This window comes from Leptopilina boulardi, unplaced genomic scaffold, assembly GCF_019393585.1.
Source record: "Leptopilina boulardi isolate dan_hultmark-lab unplaced genomic scaffold, ZJU_Lbou_2.1 LbouV2_278, whole genome shotgun sequence".
In the NCBI taxonomy this organism is placed as follows: domain Eukaryota; kingdom Metazoa; phylum Arthropoda; class Insecta; order Hymenoptera; family Figitidae; genus Leptopilina; species Leptopilina boulardi.
In genome coordinates this window covers 1,367,539-1,379,620 of record NW_026137838.1, presented here as the reverse complement: position 1 = coordinate 1,379,620, position 12,082 = coordinate 1,367,539, and the positions used below count along the sequence as shown (strand labels likewise).

At 28.2% G+C, this 12,082-nt stretch overlaps 2 protein-coding genes across 9 annotated transcripts in view; one reads left to right on the top strand and one right to left on the bottom strand.

Moving 5' to 3' along the window:
* Positions 1-12,082, top strand: part of LOC127281867 (tryptophan 2,3-dioxygenase) — a 317,236-nt gene that overhangs the window by 186,848 nt on the left and 118,306 nt on the right. The gene's annotated exons all lie outside the window — the stretch shown is intronic.
* The window catches only part of LOC127281865 (multidrug resistance protein homolog 49-like), an 87,446-nt gene that overhangs the window by 24,962 nt on the left and 50,402 nt on the right, over positions 1-12,082 (bottom strand). For all 8 annotated transcript variants that reach the window (XM_051305827.1, XM_051305825.1, XM_051305830.1 and 5 more), the window contains 6 exons: positions 10,892-10,973; positions 10,448-10,641; positions 7,914-8,162; positions 4,843-5,431; positions 4,229-4,477; positions 1,216-1,419 (listed from right to left, as the gene is read on the bottom strand). In XM_051305827.1, the coding sequence (XP_051161784.1) occupies positions 1,216-1,419; positions 4,229-4,477; positions 4,843-5,431; positions 7,914-8,162; positions 10,448-10,641; positions 10,892-10,973 (1,567 nt within the window). The remainder of the gene's footprint in view (positions 1-1,215; positions 1,420-4,228; positions 4,478-4,842; positions 5,432-7,913; positions 8,163-10,447; positions 10,642-10,891; positions 10,974-12,082) is intronic.

Below are 12,082 nucleotides of genomic sequence, written 5' to 3'. Positions count from 1 at the left end.
TGTAAGTTTAATATCAGTAGTAAAGGTCAGTCATAGTCAGACGGAATAATTTGAACTATAGTAAAAGTAGTAAAAATTATGCTCAGTCAGACAAAATTCTTTAAATTTACCTAATTTTAGTATTAGTAGTACAAGTAAATCATAGTCAGACGCAACGTTTTTATTAAGTATAATTTTTGTCAGTAGTAACATTCACTTCTAGTCAGACATTCCTAGAAATATCAGTAGTAAAGCCCATTTTTAGTCAGACAGAAAGTTTTTAATTCACGGAATTTCATTAGTAGTAAAAGTCAGTTTTAGTCAGACATTCCTCATTAGTAGAATTTTTAATCAGTAGTAAAAGTCAGTTTCGGTCAGACATTTCTAATCAGTGGAATATTTTTATCAGTAGTAAAAGTCAGTTTAGTCAGACAAATTTTCAATTTCCTTGTATTTTTTTTTTACAAATAATTTCTCTTAAAAGAATAAAATTATGTTTCATTGTTGTCTTTCAACTCTAAAACAGTATCGTTGGCAGTGAAATGACAAATTTCCAAAATTATATTTGCCTTCTGGCTTAGTGAAATATGAATCTCTTGTTGACATAAATTACGAAATGTTTGTTGACATATTTTACTACGTTTGCACTGGATTCAAACGCAACTTCTCGAGCACCTGGGGCTTGAATATAAGCTTGATGGAATTAGATAATGATATTATCCTTCCAATCCATTGAATCATCTCTATTACAATTTCAAATGACAAATTCACAAAATCATCCACGATTCGACAATAATAATAAAATTTTCAATATTTTTAGAAAAATTTCATTTTTTACTTCAAATTTTGTCTTTGAAAAAAGATTAATAAAAGAGGAAAACGCAGCATTAAGAAAATGGAAAAAAATAAAATATCAAGAGACCAAATGCTCTTTGTATCGAATTATTATGGATGGTTCATCAAACTTTTGAAGGAATTTTACTCTTGAAAGTTTTCACTTCAAAGTGTGTGTATATATAGTATATGAAGAGAAAGAGAGACAGAGTGGATGGGGTTTAATTTAATTTCAAATGTTTCCGCTTCCCATCAATTCACTTTAAAATATAGTCTTTGTATGCTTATTTTATGAAAGTTCTCATTACAGCTTCTATATTGAGAAGCAAAATAGAAATGAGGCGTGGAAAATGATTCGAGAGAGAGAGAGAGAGAGAGAGAGAGAGAGAGAGAGAGACTCACCTCTGGCAGTTTACTGATGAAATCGTGAGCGTTTGCTTCCTTGGCAGCTTTAATCATTTGCTCTTCGGTAACGCTGTCATTTCCGTAACGGATATTCTCGCGTATTGTCGTGTCAAAAAGAACTGGTTCCTGACCAACAACACCGATATGCGAACGAAGCCATTGTACATTCAATTTTCCAATATCAACACCGTCAATGAATACCTGAAAACAGAGAGGAAAAACGGTTGTCATTTTTTTTTTTTTTTTTGAAATAACAAAATATATGATGAAATAGAAAAATATTGAAAATTACAAGTAGTAAAAGTCAGTTTCAGTCAAACGTAATGATGAAAATAATAAAGAATATAATTATTAAGATAAAAAAATTAGAAGTAGTAAAAGACATTTTTAGTCAGACGTAATATTCACAATAAAAAGAAGGAGAAATAGTAAAATTGAATTAAAAATTACAAGTAGTAAAATTCAGTTTCAATCAGACGTAAACAATTTTTGAACCAGTAATACAAGTAACACAGAAAATTATAAGGTATTAAAATAAGCGTTCCCTCATAACAAAAGGATATCCCTAGGATATCCATATCAATGGTCGATATCCTAGAATGGTCCCCAGGATATCTTGGGATATCCATATGATATCCCTAGGATATCCAAACCGCCGGTCTGTGGGACATCAATAGGACATTCATAGGATATCCCTAAGACATCCACAAAATATCTATTGGATATTATATCGCAGGATATCCATGGGATATCCTCAAGATGTCCGTGGGATATTCTTAGGATATTCACGGGATATTTAATATCTCAACATATATTTTTAAAGGTTGAAATTGTTAAGCTAATATAATGAATAATAATTATAATAAAAACAAAAATCTTATGAGCTTCTAATTTAATTTAAATGAAGATTTGAAACGCATTTTTCAAAGTTTTTAAATAAACTCATGCACTTAATGTATAATTAATATTAATAGTTATTCGTTATTTGCGGGGAAAAAAAATTAGTTAATAATTTTTCAAATTAAACAACTTTCTCGAAAAACAAGTTGCATTTTATTTTATTTATATAAAATTTAATTCACAAAATATTCTCACTCGTAGTCTCATAATGATTTTAAAAACAATATCCTGAGAATATCTTCTTGACATCCAGAAGATATACTGAGAATATCCTGACGATATCTATGGGATATCTGGAGGACATTTATGAAAGTCTATAGAGATATCCAGAATATATCCTGTGGATATCCTCAGATATCCATGGAATATCCAAAGGATATCCAAACCGCCGATTTTTTGGATATCCTTAAGAGATCCTTTTGATATCCATAGGACATCCCTAGGATATCTGCGGGATATTATCAATATATCCCAAGATATCTTGTGTTATTAGGATTGCAGCTTATTTTAATGCCTCTTAATTTTCTGTGAATGTTTAGTCAGATAGAATCTTTGATTTTTTGAATCAGTAGTAACAGCCAGTTACAGTCAGACAAAACGTCTGTAATTTTTTTTTTACAAAAATAGTAAAAAAATTTAAAAGTAAAAATTAATTTAATCAAATTCTTATAAGTGCTGATAGTTTTTTCGTAGTTTTTGTTTATCAGTAGTAAAATTCAGTCAATAGTCAGACAGTATAAATTTTCCCATCATTAATATAGTAGAAAAATTCGGGTCCAGTGAAAAAATTTCTTCACAATTTTTTTGTAATCATTAGCAGTAAGTTGACAAAAAAATTATAATTTTTATAGTCTAAATTGTAAAATATAGTAAAATTCACTAAATAGTCCGACAAATTATTTCAAATTATCATTCTCATAATACAAATTCTAGAGAAAAAAAAAGTAGTAAAACTTAGATTCAGTCAGACAAAACAGACTTTTAACTTTTATTCACCTCTTATTTTTATTTCCCGTCTTTTTTTTTATAAAATTCTATTCCTTTAATTATTACCCCTTTTAATTGTACTCTTTTATAATTTCTATAACAGAAAAAAAACAAATAACTTCTCTTTTATATATTCTCTTGCTTATACTCGTGAAATTTTTATACCTTCTATTTTATTTAAAAACCCTTCTTTCGCAGTTATTAAAAGTACAAAGCCTCTTCCGAAAGAGGAAGAGTTTCTTTTCTTACCGAAGAAACTAAATAGGAAAAAATTCAACAATTTTTTTTTTCAGATATAAAGAAGAATTTAATTGGATAAATCAAAATAAAAAAAATAAAAGCAGAAATTTTCAATTTTTATGCAAAAAAAAAATGTATAATTTTTTTTACTTATCCTACAAAGGTTTTTTAGGGGTGGGGGGGAAACTCGTAAAATAATTATTCCTTATGGATCATAAAAAAGAACCGTTGAATATAAGGAGGGGGGTGGCAGGGGGTTTCTATATGCGCACGTGGCTTTAAGCGACTGCCATTCGTTGAATGTCCACCATAATTTCTCTCAAGATAAAAGTGTCGCTTGGTTATTCATGACGTTGCTCTTCGATATTAACTTTCCGCTCGTAACGCTTAGAAATGCTCAGATATCTACAAGCATGAATATATATATATATCTATATGCAACTCATCCTTCGTTTTTTCTCTCTATGCAATTTTTTTTTTCATTCTTTCTCGTAAAACATATCAATGGAATTGAAACGATAAAAAATCGTCGATGAATCAAATACACTTGAATATGTAATCTTCAAAACTGTTCATGATCAATTGAATTATTATCTCTGTCACTTTATTTTTCAAAAAAAAAAAAAAATTTCTAAATACTTTAACTTCAATATTTTTTTTAATTACTGTTAATTTTTTATTACTATTATTATTTTTTTATTACTATTATTTTTTATTTAATTATTTATTGTATTTTGGGAAAAAAAATCAACGTAAATATTTTGTTCATTGAATAAAAAAAACGACTACTATTTCAAAACAATGAGAGGAAAGAGAAAAAAAAGAAAAAAATAAAATAAAGGGCGAATGAAGTTGAGATATTTCTAAAGTTTTGAAAACTAACCTGTCCCTGAAGAGGATCGTAAAGTCTCTGAATAAGTTGAAGGCACGTAGATTTTCCACATCCTGAACCACCAACGAGAGCTACGGTTTCACCGTGTTTGATCTTTAGATTTAAACCCTGAAGTACTTTGACATCTTTTCTAGCAGGATATCGAAAATGAACGTCCTTAAATTCAATCTCTCCATTAACCATTTTCAATTTTTGTCCTTCCTTACTCAAACTATCAATTATTGGTACACGATCCAACACCTAGAAAAAAAAATTGAATTTTCCATTCATAATTTATTGCAAAAAAAATTTTGTATGTAAAACAACTTGAAAATTCATTTTATAAAAAATTACCGACATAGAAATCTACCTTACCGTCTGCTGGTAATTTTTTTTTAAATATAAAAATTACCGACATAGAACTCTACCTTACCGTCTGCTGGTAATTTTTTTTTAAATATAAAATTTACCGACACAGAAAGCTACCTTACCGACTGTTTTACTGTCAGTCGGTAAGGTAGATTTCTATGTCGGTAACTATTTATATTTTTCAAAAAAAAACTGTTTTACCATCAGTCGGTAAAGTAGATTTCTGTGTTGGTAATTAAAAACAAAAAATTCCAAACCTGAAATATTGCAGCCGCAGAACCACGTGCAACGGCAAATGCCTCGAGATGAGGCGATGTGAGACCCATATTTTGTGCACCGGCAAGAACGCCAAAAAATACAATAACAAGTACAGCCGGTGTATATGCCTTAACATCCTTGGGACGATCTTCAAGTATTAATTGTACACCATACCAAAAGGCAAGTGCATAACTCAAATAAATAATAAACCACATTACACCACCACCAACGCCCGACCATAAGCCACGTTTGATTCCTGTTTTTTCTGCTGGTATTAATTTTGTTGAATATCTATCGACTTCCTTTTGTTCCCCATTGAATGCAATCACCGTTCTCACAGCGCCAAGTACCTCTTCGGCGACACTACCCGCTTGACCGTATGCCGCCAATTCTAATGCTGACAATGAACTTTGAACTTTGGCAACAATTGCCGTTGCAATGACAATTACTGGTGCACAACTCAATACAACAAGTGTCAATTTCCAACCGTATATAAATGAAATTATTATCGATGAAATAAATGATACCATTAGATATGTGAAGATTCCCAATTTTTCGCCGATTCCATCTTTCATTTTGTCCAAATCTCTGGAATTGAAATATTTGATTTGATTTGATTTCAGTCTGACAAAACGTTTCTAATTCGTAAATTTTTAGTATTAGTAGTAAAAGACAGTTATGGTCAGACGTAACGTTTTTTGATTCGTGTAATTTTGGAAATATTCTCTCATAAGTAGTAAAGGTCAGTTTCAGTCAGACGTACATTCTACAATAGAAATAATAGAAAAGGGGAAATAAAATTAAAAATTCCAAGTAGTAACAGTCAGTATCAGTCAGACTTAATGCACACAGCAATAAAACCAGAAATAGTGGAATAAAAATAAAAATTACAAGTAGTAAAAGTCCGTTTCAGTCAGACGTAATTTTGATTATAGATATTTTCTTATAAGTAGAAAAAGCCACCTTCAGTAAGACAAAATTTTCAATTCGTGTAATTTTGGTAACAGTAGATATTTTCTTATAAGTAGTAACAGTCACTTTTAGGCAAAGTTTTTTAATAATAGAATTTTAATAGTATCAGTAGTACAAATCAGTTTTAGTTAGACAATGATTTTAATTTTTCTAATTCTAATAACAGTAGTACAAGTCACTTAAAGTCAGACGGAATTTTTTTTTATTCGCGTAACTTTACATTCAGTAGTAAAAGTCAGTTTCACTTAGACGTAACATTTTTAAAGTGTGTAATTTTAATATCAGTGGTAAAATTAAGTTAAAGTCAGACAGAATATTTTTAATTCGAGTAATTTTAAAATCAGTAGCAACAGTCACGATTAGTCAAACATTACTAATTAGTGAAATATTGTTATCAGTAGAAAAAACAAGCTTTAGACAGACATATTTTTTAATTCGTGTAACTTTGTTAACAACAAATATTTTCTTATAAGTAGTAAAAGGCAGTTTTGATAGGACAAAATAGTTTTAATTCGTACGATTTTAGTAATAATAAATATTTATTTATACACAGAAAATTAAAAGGCATTAAAATAATCTGCAACGCTTATTATTTTAATCCAATTTTGCTTATTTTAATACCAAAATGGATTAAAATAAGCAAAATTGGATTGAAATAATAAGTGTTGCAGCTTAATTTAATGCCTTTTAATTTTCTGTGTAAGTAGTAACAGTCACTTTCAGTCGGACATAAAATTTTTAATTTATAGAATTTTAGTATCAGTAGTACAGCTCAGTTGCAGTCAGGCATTCCGTACTAGTAGAATATTGTTAACAGTAGTAAATGTAAGTTTTAGTCAGACGCAACATTTTTGTACTTTTAATATCAGTAGTATCAGTCCTTCAAAGTCAGACAGAATGTTTTTAATTTGAATAATTTTTCAATCAGTAGTAATAGTAAATTTTAGTCAGACATTATTAATTAGGCAAATATTCTTATTAGTAGTAAAAGACCGTGTTACAGTCAGACAAAAAGATTGCTAGCCGACTAATTTTTAAAATTAGTAGTAACAGTAACTTCCAGTCAGACTTTACTAATTAGTCAATTATTGTTATCAGTAGTAAAATTCAGTTTCGGTCAGACAAAAAATTTTTAATTACGAAAATTTTAGTATCAGTAGGGAAAGTTAGCAGTCAAACGTTGCAAATTTGTATTATTAGTATTAGTTAAAAAATATTCCGATTCAGTGAAACAAAATTCCTTGCATAATTTTTGGTAACAGTAGTAAAAGTGGGTTATAGTCAGACACTAAATTTTTTTGTCAGACATCAACAGTGGTAAAAGTCAATTACGTTCCTTCCGTTTTTAGGAAACAATAGTAAAAGCAAATTTTGGTCAGACAACGCATTTTGAAGTATACTTTTTGTAAATCAGTAGTATAAATCAGTAGTATAGTCAGACAATTCTTTAATTCTTAATATCAGTAGTAAATGTCAATTTCAGTCAGACAATATGTGAGTAATTTTTATAATAAGGAATTTTTTACTATTAAAAATTAAACATTTATTGAGTAAATATTTATGGAACAAATATTTATTTGTGGTAATAATTTAATTAAATTAAATTAATTTAATTTAAATGAAATAATTTAATTGAAATACCGTCTCAAAACGAGAAACTGAAAACCCCTGAAATCAGTTCCTTAATTCTCAAAGGCTTAAACAAACGGGAGTTTAAATTGTCAAAGGATTTAACCCTAAATTGAAATTGAGATGGGGGAAATTGGTTGGCAGATCGTTTAAAAGATGCGTAACTTTAGCTAAAGAGAAACACAGAAGACAAGCTTTTAGGGACCTCTTAACATCACCTGTTGCACCTTTCGACTTACTAACTTTTCTCTTTTGCAACTCTGTTCCGTTTACTTTGTTAATTTCATAAACTATACATATATTTCATCTATACATAAATTATACTTCTAATCTTATTGAATTTAAAGACTTCTACTTGCTATTTAACAGTTACTATAAAAATTTCTCCAGGATCATTTTTTTGTTTAACGATAATAATTATTATTTTGTATAATTTTTTTTTGTAAAGAATTTTTTAAATGTTACTTACTCGGTGATTCGGCTGGCAAAATTTGTGGAAGTATTAGTGTCATACCATGACATATCCTGTCTGAGAACTGCTTGAAGGAACATTTTTCTTAATCTTGCAATTTGTCTCGATGCAGCAATATTAAGTAAATCAACAGTGAAAATTGCAAAAACAAATTGAAAACAAGACAATGCTGCGCATGATACTCCAAAAGCTACTGAATCATCGTATAAGGCATCCATCCGTTCTTCGTATGTTGAATTTGCGTATCTGTAATTAAACAAATGAATTTTTTTTTAAAAGTTACATAATTCTTACACAATTTATTATTTAAAAGTGTATAATGAAAGAAAAATAGTATAGTAAACGTCATTTTTAGTCAGACAGAACGAATTTCTTTGCAAACTTTGTTTTTTTTTAGTCGAAGTAGTAAAAGACAGTTCCAGTCAGACAGAATATTTTTTTCAATTTGAAAACTTTTAGTAACAGTAGTCAAAGGCAGTTTCAGTCAGACAGAACATTTTTTTCAATTTGAAAATTTTTAGTAACAGTAGTCAAAGACAGTTTCAGTCAGAAAAATGTTTTCCAAATTTATTTTACTATCAGTAGTGACATTCATTTTCGGTAAGACCTAAAAATTCTTATCTCAATTAATTGAGTTATCAGTATCAATAGTGAGTTATAGTCAGACGAACATTTATTTTGCCATCAGTAGTAAAAGTCATTTTCAGTCAGACAAAAATTTAAGATTCATTTAATTTCAGCGTTAGTAGTAAATGTTATTTTTTGTCAGACAGAACGAATTTTTTTGCAAAATTTGTTTATTTTTAGTAGAAGTAGTAAAAGACAGTTCACGTCAGACAGAATATTTTTTTAATTTGGTAATTTTTAGTAACAGTAGTCAAAGGCAGTTTCAGTCAGACAGAACATTTTTTTATTTTGAAAATTTTTAGTAGCAGTAGTAAAAAGGCAGTTCCAGTCAGACAGAATATTTTTTTAATTTGGTAATTTTCAGTAGCAGTAGTAAATGACAATTTCAAACAGACAGAAAAAATGTTTACAGGCATTTTTACTAGCAGTAGTAAAAAACAGTTTTAGCCAGACAAAACATTTTTTTCAATTCAGAAATTTTTAGTAACAGTAGTCAAAGAAAGTTTCAGCCAGACAGAACATTTTTTTGATTTGATTATTTTCAGTAGCAGTTGTAAAAGTCAGTTTCAGTCAGGCAGAATTTTTTTTTGCATTTTTCTCTAGCAGTAGTAAAAACAGTTTTAGTCCGACAGAACATTTTTTTCAATTTGAAAATTTTTAGTAACAGTAGTCAAATGCAGTTTCAGTCAGACAGAACCTTTTTTTATTTTGGAAATTTTTAGTAACAGTAGTCAAAGGCAGTTTCAGTCAGACAGAACATTTTTTTCAATTTGAAAACTTTTTGTAACAGTAGTCAAAGGCAGTTTCAGTCAGACAGAACCTTTTTTTATTTTGGAAATTTTTAGTAACAGTAGTAAAAGACAGTTCCAGTCAGACAGAATATTTTTTTAATTTGGTAATTTTCAGTAGCAGTAGTAAAAGACAATTTCAAACAGACAGAAAAAATTTTTACGGGCATTTTTACTAGCAGTAGTAAAAAACAGTTTCAGCCAGACAAAACATTTTTTTCAATTCAGAAATTTTTAGTAACAGTAGTCAAAGAAAATTTCAGACAGACAACATTTTTTTAATTTGATTATTTTCAGTAGCAGTTGTAAAAGTCAGTTTCAGTCAAACAGAAATTTTTTTTGGCATTTTTATCTAGCAGTAGTAAAATCAGTTTCAGTCAGACAGAACATTTTTTTGAATTTGAAAATTTTTAGTAACAGTAGTCAAATGCAGTTTCAGTTAGGCAGAACCTTTTTTTATTTTGGAAATTTTTAGTAACAGTAGTAAAAGACAGTTCCAGTCAGACAGAATATTTTTTTAATTTGGTAATTTTCAGTAGCAGTAGTAAAAGACAATTTCAAACAGACAGAAAAAATTTTTACGGGCATTTTTACTAGCAGTAGTAAAAAACAGTTTCAGCCAGACAAAACATTTTTTTCAATTCAGAAATTTTTAGTAACAGTAGTCAAAGAAAATTTCAGACAGACAACATTTTTTTAATTTGATTATTTTCAGTAGCAGTTGTAAAAGTCAGTTTCAGTCAAACAGAAATTTTTTTTGGCATTTTTATCTAGCAGTAGTAAAATCAGTTTCAGTCAGACAGAACATTTTTTTGAATTTGAAAATTTTTAGTAACAGTAGTCAAATGCAGTTTCAGTTAGGCAGAACCTTTTTTTATTTTGGAAATTTTTAGTAACAGTATTCAAAGGCAGTTTCAGTCAGACAGAACAGTTTTTTCAATTTGAAAACTTTTAGTAACAGTAGTAAAAGTCATTTTCAGTCAGACAAAAATTTAAGATTCATTTAATTTCAGCGTTATAGTAGTAAATGTTATTTTTTGTCAAACAGAAATTAAACAGCACTCAGTTTTAAGAATATTTTTTTTTTCGAAATTAACACAGAAAAAAAAAACTTACAAAATTTTTCCTCCTCCGAACCATTCCATAATTATAGTTTCGGTACTTGTTTCATTTTCATTGTTACGATCAACCAATAATGTTGTGAACTCTCCATACTGAATGGTAGAAATGGGAATGCAAAGTCCAGTGAGGGTTCCCATAAAGAGACCCCCAAACACAAGCATCAGCTCCCCAAACGTTGCAAATCGAAACTAATAAAAAAAGTTTAATTAAATTTTCAAAAAATATAATTAAAAAAAAAATTTTAAATACGTTTAAAATGCAATATTCTTAAAATATTTATTTTTTTTGAATTAAAAATAATTTCACTATAATTTTCTAAAACGTAAGAATAAAATTCTTATGGAATTTATTCTTGAAAAAAAAGAATAAAGAGGAAAAATTATATATTCTTAAATTTAGAATATCGTTTATTTGGATGGAAAAAAAATTGCCACTTACTAGTCTGTAATAAGGTACGGGTGGTAGTATAGGTGCTGTTGGAACGACCTTCTCCTCTTTGGTTTGAGGGGGCACGAATTCACTGTGGACAGAAGAAATTGATGCTTCATTAACATCGTGCTTGAATTACAAAGTCATGCCCGCCCCATTATTATCGATAAAGAAATAGAAAAAAAAATGAAAGATGAAGAGAGAACACTTCCGACATAACGATTCATGTTTTTCCAATATTTAAATATATTTTACATTGATCCTTTGAATATTTTTTGTCCCGAAAAATTAAGTCAATAAATATTCATTTCATCAATTTCTATAGTTATAATTATAATAAATTAATTATAATTATAATTTAATACAATTTGGTACAATTTAATATAATTTGACATAATTTTATATAATTTGATATAATTTAATACAATTTAGTACAATTTAATATAATTTGACATAATTTTATATAATTTGATATAATTTAATATAGTTAATTATATTTATAATTAATTAATTATATAATTAACTCGTAATTTTAAATTTATATTCAAGCTTCTTTTCACCCAATAATCAGAAATTGATGAAATATCAATATTTTCCTTGAGATACTAATTAAAACCTCGTACTTCGTTTTACGAATATTTCTACAATATATAAGATAATATTTGACATAAATTATTATTCGTTTAAGAAAAATGGAAGCAGTAATAAAACCCCAAAAATTGAACAATGGTTTTTTGTAAACAAAAAATTAATTTCAAAACTATTTTAAAAAATTTAAATGTTATCCATATCATCAAGAAAAAAAAATTAAAATTTCTTTTTAAGAATTAAAAATCGAATTTAAATTATTTTTACAAAAAAAAAAAATTTTTTGTCTTTAAAAAAATAATTACTTTTTTGTACGAGAAAAATAATTAAAAATAATTTTGCAAATTCGAATTATTTTTTAAAAAAAAATAATTTTTCGTCAACTTTTCTATATGAGAAAAACCACTTAGAATGATTTTCAATCTTTGAAAATATGTGTAAATTAGCCAATTTAAAAGCAGAAATGCATTATCAAGTCTAATCACGGGGTCCAATCACGAGTCAACGTTCTGGAAAATATCTGCAATTCAATCTCATGAAAGACGCAGAATCTTCAAACCCCCCCCCCTCCCCTCTCTCTACCGGAAGTGAAGAAAATTGAAGCAAAGCATT